This window comes from Rattus norvegicus, chromosome 1, assembly GCF_036323735.1.
Source record: "Rattus norvegicus strain BN/NHsdMcwi chromosome 1, GRCr8, whole genome shotgun sequence".
In the NCBI taxonomy this organism is placed as follows: domain Eukaryota; kingdom Metazoa; phylum Chordata; class Mammalia; order Rodentia; family Muridae; genus Rattus; species Rattus norvegicus.
In genome coordinates, this window is record NC_086019.1 from 31,322,948 (window position 1) to 31,344,200 (window position 21,253).

Consider the following 21,253-nt stretch of genomic DNA (forward strand, 5'->3'; position numbering starts at 1 on the left):
AATAGTAACATGTCTCCATATCCTGTCCCCACAGATGTGCCCAACACCTCCACAGTCCACTGAGTACTGTCCTCACATCTGTCTAGCTATAGAGTGCTAGCCACAGGGTACTCAAAAGGTGCTTGGTTGGTGACACTATTGGAGTAGGTGTGTCATTGTGGGCGTGGTCTTTAAGACCCTACTCCTAGCTGCCTGGAAACTTGGTATTCTACTAGGGTCCATGATAGTGCATCCTGAGCAATGCAGGCTGTGAATCTGGACAGTGCATCACAGATGGGCACAATTGGGGTGTGACTGAGGGGAGTGGAGCTAAGGCAGCAGCACTAGAGTTCAAACACCTCTGGCCAGGGCCCCTTTAAGGAAAGGATACAAATGAAAGATGTAGTCACAATGGCCAGAATGGTCCCTGTTGGGATGGACTTCTGGGCATCTTTGAGGTCCCCGGAGCGGTTGGATCCTGCCATGATCCCTGCAGAACAGACAGAGGTAACAGTGACAGAAAGATTCATCTGTAGGTCAGAGAAGATGAGTTAATAGCACCACTGCTTGCTGGGAGGGTGTGGTCTCTGAGGACTGGAAGACAGAAACAGAGACATACACACAGAGACCAGAAAATAGAGACAGACCAAGAGACATAAACAGTAATGGAGAAAAAGAAAGACAGAGTCAGAGAAGAGATAGTCACGGTGGGAAAACACAGAAAGACACAAAGACAGAGAGGGAGGGGAGGCGGGGGGAGGGGGCCGCACCCGTTACGGAGGGGAAGTAGATGCCGACTAGCATGGTGAAGTAGGTCATGATGTCTGTGAGGACATATGGCAATCCACCAGGCCGGCTCTCCTCGGACACAGGCACCGAGGACACGCCCTTCTTTTCCACAAATGCCCCCTTGTCCGAATACGTGCTCCACAGGTTATCTGTAATAAAAACAGTCAGGATTTCTCAGGACTGCCCAACGGACTGTGCGCTCCCAGCATCACCACTCAGCAGCAGGCAGCTCTTCCATGGCTCTAATTCCAATCAGGGCACTCAGCCTGTGAGGACCACAGTGGCAAGAAGCCACTCTCCCCAAACCTCAACATGAGGCTTCAGTAGCACTGGGGGATCCCTGCATGCAGCACTCACAGACCCCTAAACAGCTAGCTTCCCTCAGTCTTGGTGCCCTCCCTGCTAGGCGTCCACCAACAAGGCAGAAAGACAGGGCCTGTAACTGTATTGGTTCCTCCAACGATCCAGGGAGTGTGGCCACCTTTCCTCTCTACTGCAGTCTTGCACTGATTGTGAACACACCCAAAGGGACTTCTCCGTAGGTGGGCTCCAGCCAGCAATCCATATGCCCTTGCTGCCTCCCTTGAGACCCTTTGGGGGTTGCTTTTTCCAGGTATCCTTCCTCAGAGACCCCAGCAGATCCCATGTGCTCCTCCCCGATGGCCCAGAGAGGTGGTCCTAGCCGTCCCCACCAGTACTCACCCAGGAAGACACCACTGGCCACACCAGGAATGCCCTGGATCTCAGTGACATTGTTCTGCACAAAGTACTCATCGCAGGAGGCACCCAAGCTGGAGCCGTTGCAGAAGAGGCGCCAGAGCGCGGTGGTGACTGTGCCATTGCTGACAACCTGCATTTTGGCACAGGTATCAAAGTTGCGATTCGCCAGCGTGCGGTTCCCTAGAAGGCAGACCCTGGAGCAAAGAAAGGGCAGAGCCTGTTTTCACCACACTGCTCAGCTGACTCACGGGGGCTGGCCAGGGCGGGGGGTGGCGGGGCTCAACGCCTCCTGAGTGGCTCTAATAAACCTGACCCATGTCACTGCAGGTGCCATGTCAGGAGCAAGCGTGAAGACTGATCTCACATACGGCCCTCCATGGGTCAGGGCTGTCCTCCTCCTGTCCAGAGCAACTCACTCTGGAAGGAAGGTGACCACACCCTGCACAGAGATGGTGGAACTACAGCTCCCACATTCCCTACCAAGGACCATGGCTTTGGTCAGTCCCAGCATGCCCAGACTCCACCTAGGTCCCAGGCTCACTCACTTGCTATGACCCAGCCACCTGGGCTACCTTCCTCAGTGCCATAGGAAGACAAGAGGCAGCTCATCTGAGGGGTTTCTGTGAAGATGAGGAAGCCACGTCTCATGGGATAAAGCTTGCCCATCTGACTGTGGTGGTTTGGATGAGGCTTGTTTCCCACAGGCTCAGACATTTAACACTTGATACCCAAAGATGGTGCTTCTGGGGGAGGTTCAGGACATATGGCCTAGTTTCAGGAAGCTATATTCTAGGGACAGATTTGTCAGTCTCACTTTCAATTTGCCCCCACCCCTCTCGGCTTCCTACTTCTGCTACCGTGCCTGCTTTTGCTGCTTATTTCTCCCTGCTCTCTCACCCCTCTAGAACCACAGGCCAAAATAAACACTTTCTTCCATAGCCTGTTCCTAATCACTGTGCTTTATCGCAGGGACCAAAGAGTAACCAATCCACTGTGCGCACTGACAAACGGACAACCTTCACCAGCCTCCCAGATGCACCCAGAACCAGCTGCATGGGCGCCGTGCCCACCCCATACTCCAAAGTTCCTTAAAACCACACTGGAGGGGCTGGGGATTTAGCTCAGTGGTAGAGCGCTTGCCTAGGAAGCGCAAGGCCCTGGGTTCGGTCCCCAGCTCCGAAAAAAAAAGAACCAAAAAAAAAAAAAAACCACACTGGAAACCGGGAATGAACGACTACCAAGGAACTACCAAGGACACCTCCATGTTCTTCCCTAGAGAAGCTAGGAGGAGAGGGAACCAGGAGAGCAGGCCCAAGCCCCTTGAACACCACGAGATGCATTAGATCACACCCCTCTCCACCCCACAAGGACGGCCTGAGGCTCACGGGATGTCAGGTGGGGCGAAGGCTGTCTTGATGACACCAGCATAGATGGCCAGGATAGAAAGCACAACACAGGCTAAGAAGACCAGGGCCAGCTTGTTGACATATTTGACTCCGACGAAGACCACCACGGCCATGAGCGCCAGTGCGCAGCTGCCATACACACGCATGTTGTTCAGCAGCGCGGCCGCCTCGCCGTCTGCTGTCTCTGCCTGGAAGATGGCTGCACTTGGAGAGATGTAGGTCTGTGGGAATAAGGCAGGTCAGCAAAGAAGGTCCTGTCCAGGAACTCACCCAGCCTTGACCTCACCCTGGCTCCCTCCCTGATACTGGCAAAGAAGGCCCGTCAGGCTTGAGGCCACTGGGTGCACGGAGACAGAATCTTGTGTGCCATCCAAGACGGACCCAGGGCATCGGGCCTGCAGTCATTCCTGTCTGGTTCCCTCGAACTGCCAGAGCCAGACTGTAACCTTGGTCAGGTTACTAATGGGCAGGGGAGAATCCTTGTGGTGAGGGGCCAAGGGCTCCTGCCAACAGCCTCAGCAGAGCCCAGTGCAGCTCCTCCGTGTTTACTAATGCCAGCTGACTGCTGAGCACAGTCTCCAGAGCGCTACCAAACGGCTACAGTGTCCTGCAACTGCTCTACTGTAGGTGGGACTTCCTTGGTGACCAATGGGACCCTAGGAACGAGCATGGCAATCTAGACTCTGCAGTCCAGGACCTATAGGGGGACAAGGAACCCTAGGTCCCAGCCCAGACTCCCCAAATTAGAATATGCATTTGCCCCCATGAACCCTTTCTTAGAAAGCGTGGGAAGGTTTCCCAGCTGGCTCCGGGATGCTTGGGTAGCAGAGAAAAAAAGAGCCAACTCCATGAAGATGGTTATAATGGTTAATATTTATTATCAATCTATTATCAATCAGGAGGATCTAGAATCACCTAGAAGACCTGTGTCAGATTAGATTAGTCAGGATTAGATTAGCTCACAGGAGTGAGGGATTATTTTGAGTTTGAGATGGAAAGACCTGCCACTCTTAGGGTCTTCTTCCTGAATGCTGACACAACTAGCTGCTTCAAGCTCTTGCCCCCATAATTTCCTGGCCAGGATAAACAGTACCCACAGTGAACAAAAACTTAGGGTACAAAGCCCACCAGACACTGAGCCCAAGCCCAACATCAAGGTGCAGGGAAGCCCTTCTGCAATGGGGGCTGCCTGCCAGGACTGTAAGAACCAGGGATGAGCAGAACGGCTTTACCTTCTTTCTGGGGCTTGATCGAGTCCTACTCAAGGAGTTACAAAGTCCGGTCTAGCCATGCCTCCTGAGACAGCACAGACTGTGAGGTCTCACCCATCAGGGACCCAGACCCTCAGCCCAGACAGACAGCAGCTTTGAGTGCCCAGCTGTCCGTAGCAGCAGGGTAGAGGACAGTCTGAGGCAAAATGACTGGGCAAGGAAGGAAGACTTCCGCAGATGGACTCACCAGGAAGATCTCGATGGTTCCCAGGATGTACATGGCGCCTGCGAACGTTGTGCCCAAGTAGAAGCAGAGGCCAACAGCCCCTCCAAACTCAGGCCCCAGCGAACGGGAGATCATGTAGTATGAGCCTCCCGCTGTGAAGACAGCCCAAGGCAAAATATGGGTCAGGGAGTGTCATTAACTGTGAACACTGAGCACTTATAAAAAAAAGATGTGTCCCCATTAAGGGACGAGCAGCTTTAGTCTGCCCTCAAAGCAGAATCACTAGAAAGCCTTGGGCTATGAATTCATGTCTACCCCGTCCACAGTCACAGGCTAGCTCAAGTGTGATGAGAACCATCTGATACAGGCCTCACCTGTCTTCAGAAAACCTGCTGTGCCCTCAGACGGTTGAAGGAGAGACACTGGCACAGGCCTGTGGACTCCTTTATGCAGAGGACAGGCAGTAGTGCTTGGGGGTGTCTCTGCTAGCACATAAGAGTCCACCGCTTCAGAAGGACCTGCATTCTACTTAGGTTTGTGTCCAACTCAAGGATGTGGTGTCTGTCCTCGTAGTAACAGACAGGCAAGCAGTGAGGGTGTGTTTACACCAGAGCCTCTGGGGAGAGAGCCTCTCCCTTCTCTCCATGGGCAGCACAATACTCCAGTGCCACCCTGGTGAAAACAGTTAATGTCACTGTCATCACATGAGCCTGGGGCGGGAATGGCATCTGCATGCAATAGCTCTTGCCCTGTACTGTGAAGAGATCGATAAACCAACTCAAGGGCCACAGGCGCTGGCACCCTCACCTGGGACCACACCGTTGGTAGCGATGGCACTCATGGAGATGGCTGTCAGCATTGTCTGCAAAGAGAGGCAGCTTTTTCAGGAAACTCGTGCCCTGAGATGCTCCGACGCGCTCAGCCTGAGGCTGCAAGCTTCTGACCTCAAAGGAGGTACTAATGACCAGGGAAGACAGGCCTCCTGCCTGTCAACCCTTTTCTACCCAACCCACAAACCCATTCCCAAAGGTCACAGAAGACACAGGTTTCGGACCCTGTTCGCCACAGACCTGAAAGCTGAACCTCATCTAAGTGCCTGACCTTTCTACCAATCCAAGAAGCACAAGAGGACGCTTCATCTAGATGTGCATGCAACAGGGAACAGGGCACCACACCTTGTATCCCCCTCACCTCCAGCAAGCACCCTCTGCTCAGGTAAGTTTATTTGAGGGTACCAGGAATGTGGTACCAAGAATGGCATCCACTGGAAACCAGAAGACAGCTTGGGGTGACCATGTGGAATGACCAGCCTGGAAATATAGGCGAATGCCCTAGGGTGGTCATGGTGTGGCAAAGACATGAAGTGACCAGTTGGGAAGCATGGGCTGGAGGATTGGAAGGACAACATAGACTGACCAGTCATGGAACAGGCAAGCAGGTAGCCACAAGAATGGCCAGTCAAAGGACAGTAGGTAGCCTGGGATAGACACACAGGTGTGAGCTATCAGGGAACAAGTGGTCAGGTAGCCTGGGGTAGGAGTCAAGGAGACTCCCATTCAACCATATTATCTGACTTCCCTACAGAAAGGACCCAGTGACACGTGGGTAAGTAAAACAAAGGTATACTCTTCCTCACCAGAGGAAGGGGAAGGACAGAAAGTCAGCTGGTAAACAAGGATAAGGTAAACCAGCATGACAAAAATGTCAGTAGAACTAGAAAACATGCTGGAAGCCTGGACTTGAACAAGTTTCAAACCTGTGTCCCTTTCTCTTCAAGAAACTCTGAAAATATCCATTATCCTTCCAAACTAGGGGGGTCTCATCATACCCCAATAAGAGGCACCTGTCCTGACGAGAAATGCAACCCTCAACATAGATACAGCTAGATAAGATCTTCAGACTAGCAGGAAACCTGCTTTGCCAGACCGGATGGGCCAGCCCACCTCTCCTGAGTCCTCTATAGGACTGAGCCTCTCTGGTTCCTAGAGAGGGACCTAAAAACGCAGACCTGGATTTCCCAATAGTAGCCTCCCCGGGCCCTAGCACAGCTCCTGCGAAATTGCCCCAGGACCAGCTGCAAACATGAACACTCACACAGGTGCAGCACATGGCCACGATGAGGAAGGACTCCAGAACGCCAGCCGCCCCCACAATCCAGGTCAGGCGCAGGAAAAGGATTACACCCAAGATGTTCTGCAGGCACGGTAGGTAGACTCCGATGAAGGTGCCCATGCGTGGGGCCTGGAACAGAGTATCATATGTCTGGGGAGGCTCACAGCCCGCACCCAGTAACTCAGCCTGGAGCCCTACCCCATGTTTTGGTTTGGAGGTCACAGGAAAAGAAAAACTGGGCAGGGACATGGTGGCCATACAATGAAAATACAAGGATAGGGAAGATGCCTACAAAAATCTACGTCCTAAATAAGATGAGGTTCTGTGACTCTAGAGCAGACTCCTGGCGTCTAGAGCATTGTGCTGGAGGTTGAGAAAACCATCCTAGGCAGACACAGGAACAAACCGCCTGACTCTGGTTTCCTGCCGGGGAGAAGAATCAGAGTGGGAAGTTTGGAACAGTGAGGTAGGGTCCCTGTTCTATATGTGGGACAGCTAGGGGCCTGAATCTTGGTGCCAGGTAGCTTGAGGCATGAAAGAAAGGAGGCCAGAAAGGGGCCAAACACCAGTAAGACTACCTGAAAGTTCAAAAGTCTCACTGTCATACAATAGGAAACAGACTAGAGACTCGGGGACACAAGAGCTGAGAAGCCAGACCCCAACAGGGAGGCTCATCTCAGTCTAGGTGGACACAGAACAAGATGGAGGACTAGCTTGAGCACATTGCCTGTAGATGATGACCACAGGGCTGGCACAGAGCAATGCTCGCACAGAAGCCTGGCCAAGGACGTCATCCAACCTAGACCAGGCAGCGAGAGCCCAGCAGCTGAGGGATGGTACAGGATGGCTGTAGCTGGCCAGAGGGCAGAGTCCAAGGAGAACAAACTGACCACCTAAACCTGAGAGAACAGGATGGCAGCTCAGGCCTGCACAGGACCCTGCCACTGTGAGCCACCCAGGGCAGGGCCGCTTAACGTCCACCAACTCGACATCAAAGGTTTCACAGGAAAAAAGGAGAGTGTGTGGAGAGCTCTGGGTTTGACAGCCTGGAGACCTTATCCCTGCACCCAAGGCCAGTGAGCATCAAGGTTCACACAGAAGGGAGAAATATATATAGCAAGAGGGAGGCCCAAGACTTGACCTCATGCCCTCCCTATCTTTGAGGTCTGGCACTGCATTGTGGGGTCAGAAAATAAAATCCTTATGGGTTTGGATTCTGTAAGCTGGTAGATGAAGAAAGGCCTTTGGGACTTTCTGAGAGTTATTATCATCTTTAATCTGTTATGTGTACATGCACGTCTGTTGGTTTAACGCACATGAGTGCAAGTACCAATAGAGGACTAAAGAGGGCACTGGGTCCGTTTGAAATGGCATCCTAGTTGGTTGTAAGCTGTCCAACACGGGTTTTCTGGAGGAGTAGCAGTCACCTACACTTGTTGAGCCATCTCTCAAACCTGCCTTTTTAATTTTTCAAGAATGTGTGTGTACAAGACCACAGCATGAGATGGATACTAGGGACAGCCAATGTCTCTAATAGAAACGCGGCAGAAAACGACTTGTCTAGGCAGGCCATGATGGGCAGCCTGAGTGAGGTACATAGGAGGCTTAGCTTCAGATCCCACTGACACATGGGCTCAGGAGCCAGCTGTCTGCCTGGGGTTCCCAGATCCTTCAAAGAGGGGATGGCCACCTCTGAGCTCTCAGCTTTGTCCAAATGACCCAGACCTGTTTACAACCCAGAAGCAGTTCAAAAGAAAGTGATTCCCGTCTCTGGGGACAAGCTTCTGTGCCATCAAAGGAGACACCGGGGGCAGGCTCTACTTCTCCTGTCAAGCTGACCCAGTGGATCACTAAGTGGGGCATTTTCAACCAAGATAGGCAGCTCTGCTGTGGTCCTAACCATTCATCAACTGAAATCCAGTCCAGAAGTCATGTCCTCGAGGGAAACAGTGGCCAGAGAATTGTCACACTTTGGGATAGGGTAAAATATACAAAGGCCATACCAAGTATAATATCCCCAAACCTGGATGTTCTGTTTACAAGGACAGGTTCTTTCCACAGTGCCCTTGTGGGCAGCCAAGCCTGCTGGGTTCCACTCTTAGGGAAAAAAGACTAAACTGAGTGGGGCCGGGACTATGCAGAGTTGAGGCTGAGGGTCAGTTCCAAGATGCATTCAGACCTGCTCCCTGGCATGGGCCAAGTTTTCCTTGGACACAAATTCCAGCAGACAAGAGAGACAGACAGGCAAATGGACATGTGTACTGTGGACAGGGAAGGCCTAGGGCTTATGAGGCCCAAGAGTCTATTGGGCCATGAGGCAGTGATGGGGGGCACAAGTAAACCCCACTAATGCATCTGAGTGACAAGCCTACTTCTACCACCACCACCGCCCCTAAATTCTCCTTTATAGTCTGTCATTCAGCACATCTGGGTAGTTGTGACTCTCAGCTAAGGATGCCCAGAGTATCCGGGAGAGGGCAGAAAAAGGCATGGTCCAGACAACGTTCTGAGGAAGCCACTGCCCTGCTCCTGGGAAGACAGCCCATGCCTCTGTGAACCTTAGCCCTGTCCCCAGGGACCACATGGCCCCAGATCTGAATAGTCTCAAAAGTGCTGAACACTTGTAGATTTGAAACACAGTACTGACCCTGCCGTGTTCACAGCAGGGGGAAAGAAGACAGCCAGTGCCGAGCTGTGGCCTGACTTCCATAGACCCACAGTCAGGCTGGGCACCGGCTCACCAGAAGCACCTAGGAAACAGCTAGCTGTGACAAACAGGGTAGATCACCTTCGTTTTTGCTCACCAGCACTGAACTCCTACCTCCAGAGAAAGCAGGGGCCTCAGGCAGCTAGACAGAATTGATGGGAATAAAACTCAAAGTCTTGGGGTTGGGGATTTAGCTCAGTGGTAGAGCGCGTGCCTAGGAAGCGCAAGGTCCTGGGTTCGGTCCCCAGCTCCAAAAAAAAGAACCAAAAAAAAAAAAAAAAAAAAAAAAAAAAAAAACTCAAAGTCTTTAGTGAAGGCTTTAAACCAGACATAACGGCACACACCTGTAATCCCAGTATCTGGAAGCTGAGGCAAGAGTTCAAAGCCAACTCTGAGTGACACAATGGGCTCCTGGCCAGAGTGAGAATATCTCAAAAACAAACACAGCAACCAAATAATAAAATGAAACACAAAGCCAGACCTCAGGCAGGGCTTAGTGTCTGAGGAGTCTCTCTGGAGCTATAATAGTCCCACAGACGCCCACTCAAAGTATGCAGGGCAGCCTGCACACCACCTCTAGGACCTTGTCCCTTCCCAGAAGCATAGGACATTGGACACAGTACCAGAAAGATGAAGGTGGCCAAGCCCCATAAAAGGAAAGGATACACAAGATCTGAAAGTCTGGCATTGGTGTTCTCTGCCTAGAAAGACGGCTATCCACAGAAGGCAGTGTGTGTACCTTGATCTCCCGCCTCCGGCTGTCCTCATCTTCCTCATGCTCTACCACACCCTGGCTCAGGTTGGTATAGTTGGCCAGCTTGTTCAGCAGTGATGATACCATGGGGTTGCTGTCCATCTCTTCCTATGGGTACAAAGTGTCACATAGTTGGGACCAGATTCATCAACATCCCAGGGCAGCAGATCACCGGCCCAGAAGATCCATCTGTCCCAAGAGCCCACAGCCAAGTGAACGGAACCACCACCACCACCACCACCACCCCGCCCCAGATCTGTGTGCCCCAGAACATCTGCCCGGCAGGTTTAGAATCAGAGGACTGAGGGGGTCCTCAGGCTTCAGGACCTGTAGGGAATGCGTCTGCCCAGGTTGCAGCTCAATTATCAGAAATAGATCAGCTCAGTGGATCTCAGACAGAAGCACTCTGCTCTTTCCTCATGAGCCCAGGCTGCCCTTGCCCGGGACACAAGAAACGACTGCTCCTTTACTTCCCCACAGGTTCTTCACTAATGTACCTTTTACATGTAGAAACTAAAATAAAATTACCTCAAAAAGCGCCATGTTCTTCCCCTCGAAGTAGCTCTCTCTTTCCACCTCCACATTATTGATGAATGGGCTGTTCTCCCTGGGGTTTCCATCTCCTGTGGAAGACAGTCAGGTTCTAAGTCCAGGCATCTAAGGATGCCAGGCCATGCAGGCCCGGAGGCAGCGTGGCCAAGTTAGTAGGTATGGGACCCTGTATTCTAATTCCTTCCCTGCCAGGGTCTCGGCAGAGATGTGCCTCTGAGGGACTCCTTAGCCCTTGGTACGAAGGGCATGCCTCATGCTGCCAGGTTCCTAGACCAATCCTCTCTGCCTCAGTTTCCACATGTGAGATGGTGACATCCTATGTCTGCTTCTCCCCTCTGCACACGGGGCTGGACTGGTGAGTACTCAAGTAAGGAACCCACACACCTAGGAACAGCTTCGGAGAACTGGTTCAGTTTATTGCTGGGGAGAACAAAAGCCATTTAAACCCTTGTGGGATAATAACAGGCAATTGAGGGTGCCATATTTGCATGAGGACATGACCTTGTAAGGGGAAGGGAAGCTTAACCTGGCTACCAGCTATGTGACCTCCTCTGGTGAGGCATAAATGGGGGCATGGGACTCCCGAGGCAGAAAGAGAGAGAGTGATCCTACTTCTGCCAATCTCAGGAACAAGGGCCAGAAAGAAGGGGACCCCCCCTCCAAAAAATCAGTAACAGTCTTGACAAATGGGATGGAGGAGGAGGGACAGGTTAGGTCCTGCAGTGTGTTCCACACAGGTCTCTACAAGTAGGATCCTCACCTCTGCTTCCTCTCCATGTCCACAGTCAACGAGTCATGGACACTTAAGGCCCTTGACAGGCAGGTCCAGTAAGCAGTATAATGTTATGATGCCCAGGATGAGAGGAGACCACACCTTGGGGGTTTGGATTCCTGACCCAGAATAGCAAGGCATTGGGCACATGGCCTCGATACCTCATGTTCCAGCTGCCCAAGGACCCAGACATTTGTTCAGTCACAAAAAACACAGGGCTAGTTTGGCATCCACTGAGGCCGAAGTAGTGATCTTGAGATACTGCAGTCGGAGGTCTGTAGAAAGGGAGCATCCTTGAGGAAGGAAGGAACCTAAAGGAGACCTCTGCTGTGAGACCTCAAGAACTGAGTCCTGATGTGACAGGTTGTGACCCTGTGCTGGTGTCTGGAACCAAGGCCTTTGTCCCTGAGCATATTGTGGGCCAGCAGCATAGGATAGGAGCAGGGCAATGAATCTTTACTTGGACTTATTCAAGGTAGCTACTTGGAAGGAGGAACAGGTAAAGATTCTAAACAGCCTCCAGTTGGGGAACAGAAAGTTACATTAAGTCCTCTTTCAAGTCCTACTAACTAGGCATGTGATACTTCTGGGGATGACTGGCCTAAAAGCCAAGAATCTCACAAACAGATTGGCCCCATTAAAGACTAAAGCCCTCTTTGAGGGAGGACACACACACACACACACACACACACACTAAGGTTTGTTTTTTTTTGTTTTGTTTTGACAGTAGCTTTGAATTTCAAATTCCTCAAATCCCAATGGGATTATGCTGGCCTTCCGGGAAAGGCCCACACACAGCTCCTATTAGCTAGTTCAGACCATGGTTTACCACCAATCCTGATTGGTAGCCAAACAGAAAAGGCTGACGCAGATCCCTGAAGCTCACTAGACCCTTTCTGTCTCAGGATACACCTGACCCAGGTCCCAGTAACAAACTCCAATAATCAAGGTCATCAGGGGTCAGGGAACAAAGGAACACAAAGTGCCCGGCCCTGAATTTAAGTAGGCCCTAAAATGTGGCATCTGATTACATGTGCTGAACCAAAGCAGAGGGAGAAACCTTTGTGAGGGCCCACAACCCAGAAGTGGCTTTGTTCTAGTAAGAAATTCCCTCGCCAGTACACACGCAAATGCTATTAAGTCCCACTGGTGTCCCCCTCCTCCTAATTCACGGCCCTCAGCTTCCCCCAGATCGCCAAGGAACTAAAATAAGGTAGGAACAGAACAGTCTTCTACAGAGAATTAACTCATGGGGCAGCACAGACAGCTGAGAACACGGCCACACCATGCTTCTCAGCAGGGTCTTTGATAAGACAGGAGCTCTGAGGGCAGTGGAATATACACAGCAAGGCACGACCCCACCCAGTGTGTTCTGTGTAACTATCCTCCCTAGTGGGACCTTACACCCTTCGAATTCCACTCACATCAGAACCGTGGAGCAAGTAGGAGGGGATGGACTGAAGCTAAAAATAAAGGCTGGCTGGTCCTTTACTGGATGGTCAGGCAGCTGGGGGCTGAGTGAGGTCTGCTGATCCGCCTGTGCATACACGCTCGCTCATCCTTGCGAAATCATGCAGAGCCTTTCATACAAGTGAGGGCTCACCGGCCAAGGCACAATTCCCTAGGTTCCCATCAAACCCATGCCCACCCCCACACAGAGCTAACCAGGCCAGCATCCTGCGGAATAACCACCTTCCATCTGGAGGCGAGAGCCTGTACTCTCAACTGCCCCCAGTGTGAGGTCTCCTCATCTCATCACCTTCAAATCTTACATGTGGCAGACCTAAGAGAGTCAAGGGACAGATGAAGAAGAGAGTCAAGGGACAGAAGAAACAGGAGAGGTGGATCACAGCAAAACAGACACTTAATAGGTATAAGAGACCCTGGCCAAGAGAGAGCTGAACAGTGTGGTTCAAATCTTCCAAGGAATTCTGGCCAGCTCCAGCATGGCTCTAGAGGGCCTTGCCTTTCTCCCTGAGTCCCTCTGCCTTGCTAAAAATCCTTAGGTTACATTCCTAGAGCTAGCCCTCACACTCTATTCCCTTATTTGGCCAATCCTTCCTCCTAAGCCTGACTACCAAAAGTCCAGCAAGTCTTGCAATCAAAAGCCCCCCTTGGCTCACCTAATTACCATGCCCAATTAAAATTCAACACCTCAGCCTAACCCGAGGCTTCCCATTTTACCTTTCTAAGCCACCAATTGGCTATGTCTGTCTCCTCTCCATCCTGGGATAGTACTTCAGTCCTTCCGTGCTTGAGGACAAATAACCCTCCACCCCCCTCTCGGTCCCCTTCCCAATTCAACCTCACCCTCTATCTCCTGCCTTTGTTTCTTATTCCCTACTGTTTGCCCCTGTGGGGCAAATAAATCTCCTTTGTGCTGAGAACCGGTCTTGGGGATCCTGAGCCAATACGTTTCCTTTCATGGCTTCTGAACCTACATAAATATTATGCTAAGCACCCAAAACACTGTAACCAAACACAGACTCCTCATTGTTCAGTTCCTGCTCCAGAGTATGGGTGAAGCATTCTAGAACAGCATCCCAGGTCTTCTAATAAGTGAACTAAATTTAACAAACAACAAAGCCCACTGTGGACAGTGGAAGCCAGTTTCTACCCCTCTAGGAAAGGGAGGGCCAGATGAGCCCTGAGGCGTGACACATCTGAAGAAGGGGTGGAAACTCTGGCCTTTTCAGGGCGTGTCCAGTTACCCACATGCATAGACATATGTATCTTCCTACTCTGCCAGCTAACAGGCCAAGAAGCAGGGCGCGCTAGTCCCTAGATGTATACTCAGCACCTACAAATGCTGCTAAGCTCCACTCAGACCATCTCAGGAGAATCACTGACTACAGGGCTAAGGCAGGGGGATGGACACTAAGACTAAATGTAACCAGGAAATGTCAGTGATGTGTCAAAAGCCAAGGGGCACCATCTGGATAGTCCCCCATGACCACTTCTGGGGCCATCTAAGCATCAACTGATTAAAGCACAGATATACACAGGCACCTGAGGACCACACAAGCCATGGAGACCTGCTATAATGCCTTGGTGTTCAGACCTGTGGTCAGGCTAGAAGAAACTGCCTAGGGAGACTGTAGCTGGGAGACAATGGGGGATACACAGCCGAGTGGGGTAGGCCCAGCTGAATTACTGAGCAGTCACGGCTATCATACCATACACAGTAAAGGGTAGCTGGACAGCAAGCATTCTTGGTCCTGTGTATCAGTGGGTGTTCCCACCATGCCACTATCCAAACTATTGGGCCCACAGACACAAGCCTGCAGTCCCTGCTGCCCAGAAAGCAGAGGCACACAGGAAAATTTCAGAATCAAGCAGGATAGCGGGCTTTCTGTGGTGACATCACAACGTTATATGACTCAGTGAAACTCTTTGTTGAGTGAACATTAATTCTCTCACCTGGTAAATGCTGTAGAAATTCTGAAAGAAAATGTGGTTTTGGGGGGGTTTTGTTTTTGTTTCTTTTTTTTTCTTTTGAGAGGGCCTGCCCCAAAAAAGCCTCACAGCCTCTGCATGTGTGTGAGAGACAGATGAAGAAGGGAAAGAAAGAATATTTCACCGTGGTAAATATGTCATATGCAGAGAGCTAAGGCCAAGTGTAGGAGAGACTTAGGATTTCCTGATGTCTGGAAATCAGTTAATATCAGGTTTAAAGAAGCCAGGTATGGTGGCACACACCTTTAACCCCAGCAGTTGGGAGGTAGAGGCGGATAAGAGTTCTGTGAGTTGCCAGCCAGCCTGGTCTACATGGAAGTTGTAGGCCAGGGCTACACGGTGAAAACCTGCTTTGAAAACAAACAAACAGCAAGAAAAGCAAATACAAATGCAACACACCCTGGTGTCACCAGCTCTGAGGACAAAGAGGACCAGGGTGTGACTCATACCCCAACAACCCTGCAGAGGGTCAGGAGACAGGGTTTCAGATTCTCCCTTAGATGCTCAGAGGGAGCCAACTCAAGCTCATGACCTTGAACAAAGTCTCTGCTGCTCGCCTCCAGCTCAGCTCAAGTTACTGGTCTCCAGGGAGGAGGGCTACATGGAAAGAAATGGAAGGGCAAAAGCTCTTCAGAAAACTGTTCTTCTGGCCTCCAGTCGTAGCCTGCCTGGGCCTCTCACAAAGGGCAGCCATAATGCTGTTCTGAGCAGTCACAGCTGGTGTTCTCAAGAGACTTTTTTGACCCGTTGCCCAGATGCACAGGTACAGCAATGGTCACTCATGGAGGGAAACAGTGCTCCCACAGCCTGACCAAGAAACACTCCCGGGAGTGGTGGCAAGACACTTATGAGGTTATTGACTAGATGAACGACCGTTCAGTGGGATGACTACACGGGGTAGCTAAGGCTGCGAGACCTGGAAAGAAATATAAGGATACGAACACATGCTGGGGAGACTGGGGTAGACTCGACACACAGCCTCAACCTGGCTCACAGTAAGCCGTCCACTACGGCAGCTCATACACCTCTGACTTTGTATCACTTAGCAAAGTAATGTGTGAGTGCACAACACAGAAACACACACTCACATACACACATGCACATGTGCTCATAAACCTTAAAGATAGTAAAACACATCATCAGAATTTCAGTACATCCCTCCAGTTGGGGGCTGTGCTGAAGACCGTAAGCTTGCAATCGACCATTCTCTCTAGTCCCCCAGGTCTCATCTTATACTCCAACGACACCAATTCTTTAAGACATACACTCATCATCACACCTTACACTCTAACAACACCAATTCTAAACAGACACACCCATCATCAAAGCCCAAACTCTGACTGGACAGATACAAAGAGACTAATCACAGGTGAGACCACACCTAAACCAAACAGATGGTAAGTATTTATGGCACCCATCTTCAGGGCACAGAGGACATCCAAAGGTCCTCCTTTCCTAATTCCACCAGAGTCATGAGATAATTGTGAATGAAATAGGGACTGGAGAGATGTCTCAGAGGTTAAGAGCGCTGACTGCTCTTCCAGAGGTCCTGAGTTCAGTTCCCAGCAACCACATGGCTGCTCACAACCACCTGTAATGGGATCTGATGCCCTCTTCTGGTGTGTCTGAAGACAGCTACAGGTACTCACACATTAGCTAGATGATAGATGGATAGGTAAGTGATAGGTGGATAGATAGATGGAAAAAAAGATAAATAGAAAAGAACATAACACCCAAACACTCACGTCCAGAGCTCAGGAGTCCCCAGAGCTGAAAGCTGCTAAGCTCCAAGGTGTCAGACTACACACTCACAGCAGCACACTCACAGCGGCACACTCATAGCAACACACTCACACTCACAGTGACACACTCACAGCAACACTCACTCACAGCAGCACACTCACAGCAACACACTCACACTCACAGCAACACACTCACACTCACAGCAACACACTCACACTCACAGTGACACACTCACAGCAACACTCACTCACAGCGGCACACTCACAGCAGCACACTCACACAGCAGCACACTCACAGCAGCACACTCACAACAACACACTCACACTCACAGCAGCACACTCACACTCACAGCAGCACACTCACTCACAGCAGCACACTCACACTCAAAGCAGCACACTCACACTCACAGCAGCACACTCACACTCACAGCAGCACACTCACAGCAGCACACTCACAGCAGCACACTCACACTCACAGCAGCACACTCACACTCACAGCAGCACATTCACACTCACAGCAGCACACTCACACTCACAGCAGCACACTCACACTCACAGCAGCACATTCACACTCACAGCAGCACACTCACACTCACAGAAGCACACTCACACTCACAGCAGCACATTCACACTCACAGCAGCACACTCACAGCAACACTCACTCACAGCCACACACTCACAGTGACACACTCACAGCAGCACACTCACAGCAACACTCACTCACAGCCACACACTCACAGTGACACACTCACAGCAGCACACTCACAGCACACTCAAAGCACACTCACAGCAGCACACTCACAGCGACACACTCACAGCGACACACTCACACTCACAGTGACACACAGCAGCACACTCATAGCAGCACATTCACAGCAGCACACTCACAGCAGCACACTCACAGCAGCACACTCACAGCGGCACACTCACACTCACAGCAGCACACTCACAGCGGCACACTCACACTCACAGCAGCACACTCACAGCAGCACACTCACACTCACAGCAGCACACTCACAGCAGCACACTCACAGCAACACACTCACAGCGTCACACTCACAGCGACACACTCACACAGCACACTCACAGCAACACACTCACAGCGTCACACTCACAGCGACACACTCACACAGCACACTCACAGCAGCACACTCACACTCACAGCAGCACACTCACAGTGACACACTCACGGCAACACACTCTCAGCGGCACACTCACAGCGACTAGAAGCATGTTGGGCAGAGGGCAGCTGAGTGTGCAGAGGGATGGATGGCATGAAGAGGAGTGGACACTAGGTCAGGTATCCACTGCCTCAGCCACGCACTTAAACATGGGCCTCTCCACCAGAGGAAATGCAGGCTCCAGTACTCTGCAGGCAGGTGCCAGGCAGCCAGACTCTGTCCACCTCGGCTAAGATGTGGCCAGGTCAAGAGACCACAAGGCTAACTCTCCACCCTAGGAAGACGAATTCTTCTGATAAACCTCCACACTCGTGGACCAAAAGTGATCAATTTCTCTCATTACAGAAATACTTCTAAAACCCTGCCTACTTCACACGCAGGTAACAATGGCCTGTCACTTACTCCATGACAGAACAACCAGAAAGGGTTCATTCGGAAGTCACAGGGCGGGCAGAGCCCACGACCCTCCATAGCTGAGATGCAGCAGGATTTAGAAAATTACAAAGCCAAGCACTCCCTATAAATGCAGAATGGGGAGACAGAGAACACCGTGGGGATACCTGGGTCTGTAAATAGAGAGAGGCAGATGAGTCATTCAGCCCTCCCCCTTTTCTGCCGCTTCTGTCATTAAGGGATGTGACAGAGTCTGATGGTAGAGATATATGCCCTTCATCAACCACAGCACTCAGAAGCAGGTTGATCTTGGTGAGTTTGAAGCCAGCCTGGTCTACATAGCCAGTTCCAAGACAGCTAGATCTATATAGGGAAACCCGGTCTCAAAAACACAAAAATAAAACAGTAACGAATGACAGGTAAGATCTTCAGGGTCTTCAGCCATAAAATCTAGAATAGAACAAATGAGGTATGGATGGATGCACCCTTTCCTGCCTGCAAGCCTCCCTCACAGAAACAACAGAGACAAAGAATGCTCAGCTGAGCTGTCATGTATCTGCTACAAACCCCAGAGCCTCTGGGCCCATAGACACACAGACCCACAGAGGAGAGGACCTGAGGTACTGAGGGAATTTTCCTTTAGAGTAGAGGGGGCCGCAGACCATAGAGGTTCCTCAGGAAGGCCAGCACTTCTAGCAAACCTTCCAGATGAGCTGGTGCCATATCGGCAACCTCATGCATAAAACTATGAAACAGTCAGACTGCAGCAAAGAACCTCGAAACCGAGGGAAGCCAGATGGACTCCTAGAAAGATACAACTGGAGGTATCACGCCTCTCTTCTGACATCCGCGTCCTGCTGGCCTTTAAGATGCAAGTACAAGGGTCTCAGGCATCTCCAGCAGACAGTGACTATAATCCCCATGGCAGCCAGAGCCTACTCCCTGTGTAACACCTATGACCTGCCAGTTGATGCCTCAGCAGCCATTCCAAGGGCAGCTGGCCTCAACAGAAACCAGAGAGGGCGCAGTATCAGCTGACTACCCATGCCTCGTGTCCTTTGTTGAAAAGAGAAAGAAAAATTAAAGGACTAAATGTCAGATGAGGGACCTAGAGAGGAGATAGTGTAAAGGGGCCTCACGCAGCTATCCCCAGTGCTGAGGAAAATAGGACAGAATTCTGGGACAGTGAAAGACCCAATGTGATACCAGAGGACAGGTACCCATTCCCTGAATCCTTCCTCCCCAGACACAGACCCAGGCAGGGAAGTGACATGATCTCCACAGAAGAAACTTTCCAGGACCTGACCTCACTCCCGTGACGTCAGGTTATCAGAAATGAGTAAGTGTAAGAAACCCTCTCAGCTAAGGACAACTAGATATCCTGAGGACTCCTGGGACAGGATGGAGACACTAAGACTCTGCTCTTTCTTTCAAAGGACTAGGATTCAATTCCCAGAACCAAGGTGACTCACAACCAACTGTAGCGCCAGTTCCAGAGCACTTGGTGCCCTCTTCTGGCCTCCGTGGGCACAAGGCACTCATGGTACACAGACACACATGTAGGTAAAACATGCATGGACAAAAGGAAACCCCACAGAACCTAGGCATCAGTGGACAGAGAACCTTCGGGGAATATGGCAGCAGTGGCAGAGAGAGTAGCATCGTGACTCTTTAGTGCTGACTAGTCCCAGCACAGCTCCACAATCCGGCCATGAGATAAGGCGGACTGCATCATTCCTGTCTGGCACCAGGGAGGCCCAGCTCCTGATCAGCCACCCTAACAACCTGCCAACCTTGGAACCCTCCCTTAAAAGACCCACCTGCTGTAACACCCTGTTACCAACCTGGATGGTCAGGGTGTCTGGGCATCCTGTCTATGACATAAAGGGGATTGGCCACTGTGACTTGCTCCTCTCCTCACCATACAAGGTCTGGCGGTTCTGTGGACACTGCCCACAGCCCATCTATCTTCATAGGTGCAGTTCTTCACAGGGCCACTATGGGGCCACTCCAGGGCCTCCTATGATGATAACTTACACTATCTGGTCAGTGGGCTTAGCTTAGACTACAGCCCTGGGCCCACAGAGACCATGAAGTTTTCTTACAAGTGCATCAAATGCTTTAGGAAGACATGTTATAAATGCACAGAACCTGGGCCGACCCTGACCTCTATCCTAAAGAATACAGGATGTTTCAACTTGGAGAAAAAGCCTCAACTTGGTTTTTCCCTTTGTCATCTTACATTGGGACAGCCCTATGTTAGCCTAGGGACAGTTGCTCCTAGCTGCCCACTAGCTATAGGCTGCCCCTGCTTCGTAGATGTCCAACTGATGCATTTTAAAGTTTATGGACATGAGTAGAGATAGTTGTAAGCACAATGTCCCAGAGAGCCACCATGCTAAGGTTGTGTTTGAATGGGACTCGCCTGTAGAAATGCAAGTTTGCTGACTTTTGACAAGGACCTGCACCTACTCATCTTCTACTTAGAAACCCCTCTCAGAAGCAACCTCAGGTCTGGCTTCTCAAACATGTCTTAATGAATTCCTCTAAGGTAGGCAAATGCAACCTCCCTTTTCAGCAAGCAGGTAATAAAACACAGTTTCCTCCTATAGCTGCAGTCTCTTAGGTCCCACTGAAGGAGGGACTACAGGCTTCAAGCTTCAGGAACCCTGTCCCGTCAGAGAATCTGACTGTGAATGTAAGAGAGGTGCGTGCATAGGTCAGAGGTGGCCAGGGTCCTGGGCATGGGAGACAACCTCTCCACTAGATAAGCATCAGGTATGTGTGAAATCTGGCCAAGTTTCATAGGCAAGAGCCAAGCAGTGCCAGAACCACTGCTGGCCCTCAGCCCAGGATCTGCTCCAGGACAGCAAGCTGATTCCCTACTCCCGGCCTGCTCCTTGCAGAGTGGTGTCTTAGTAGGGAGAAACCAGGCACAACCTGGCAGGCCCCCAGACCCATTCACAGGCAGCCAGGCCTTCACAGCAAGATCCAGGCATGGCCTCCTCCCTTGTTCTTCCTGAGGCAGGCAGGGCTCCAGGGCATTACTACTAATCCCTCAATGGCTCAAGGGAGGGATAGAAAGCAACCCTTGGGCTGGCATTGTTTACTCTTTATTTACCAACTTCTGGCCTAGGCCTGACAGTGGGCACCTTCCCCTAGCACTGCTGGGCCCAGTGCCTGTGTTCTGTGTTAGAAAGGTTTTATATATATATTACTAAACACACATGCACACACACACACACACACACAT

The 21,253-nt window shown here is 51.0% G+C and overlaps 1 protein-coding gene across 4 annotated transcripts in view; it reads right to left on the reverse strand.

The window, feature by feature from the left end:
• The window catches only part of Slc12a7 (solute carrier family 12 member 7), an 81,583-nt gene that overhangs the window by 21,705 nt on the left and 38,625 nt on the right, over positions 1-21,253 (reverse strand). For all 4 annotated transcript variants that reach the window (XM_006227789.5, XM_063288386.1, XM_063288392.1 and 1 more), the window contains exons 2-10: positions 10,433-10,527; positions 9,890-10,012; positions 6,426-6,572; positions 5,139-5,193; positions 4,353-4,483; positions 2,874-3,115; positions 1,471-1,682; positions 750-917; positions 371-469 (exon numbers count right to left, since the gene is read on the reverse strand). In XM_006227789.5, coding sequence (XP_006227851.1) covers positions 371-469; positions 750-917; positions 1,471-1,682; positions 2,874-3,115; positions 4,353-4,483; positions 5,139-5,193; positions 6,426-6,572; positions 9,890-10,012; positions 10,433-10,527 — 1,272 coding nt within the window. The remainder of the gene's footprint in view (positions 1-370; positions 470-749; positions 918-1,470; positions 1,683-2,873; positions 3,116-4,352; positions 4,484-5,138; positions 5,194-6,425; positions 6,573-9,889; positions 10,013-10,432; positions 10,528-21,253) is intronic.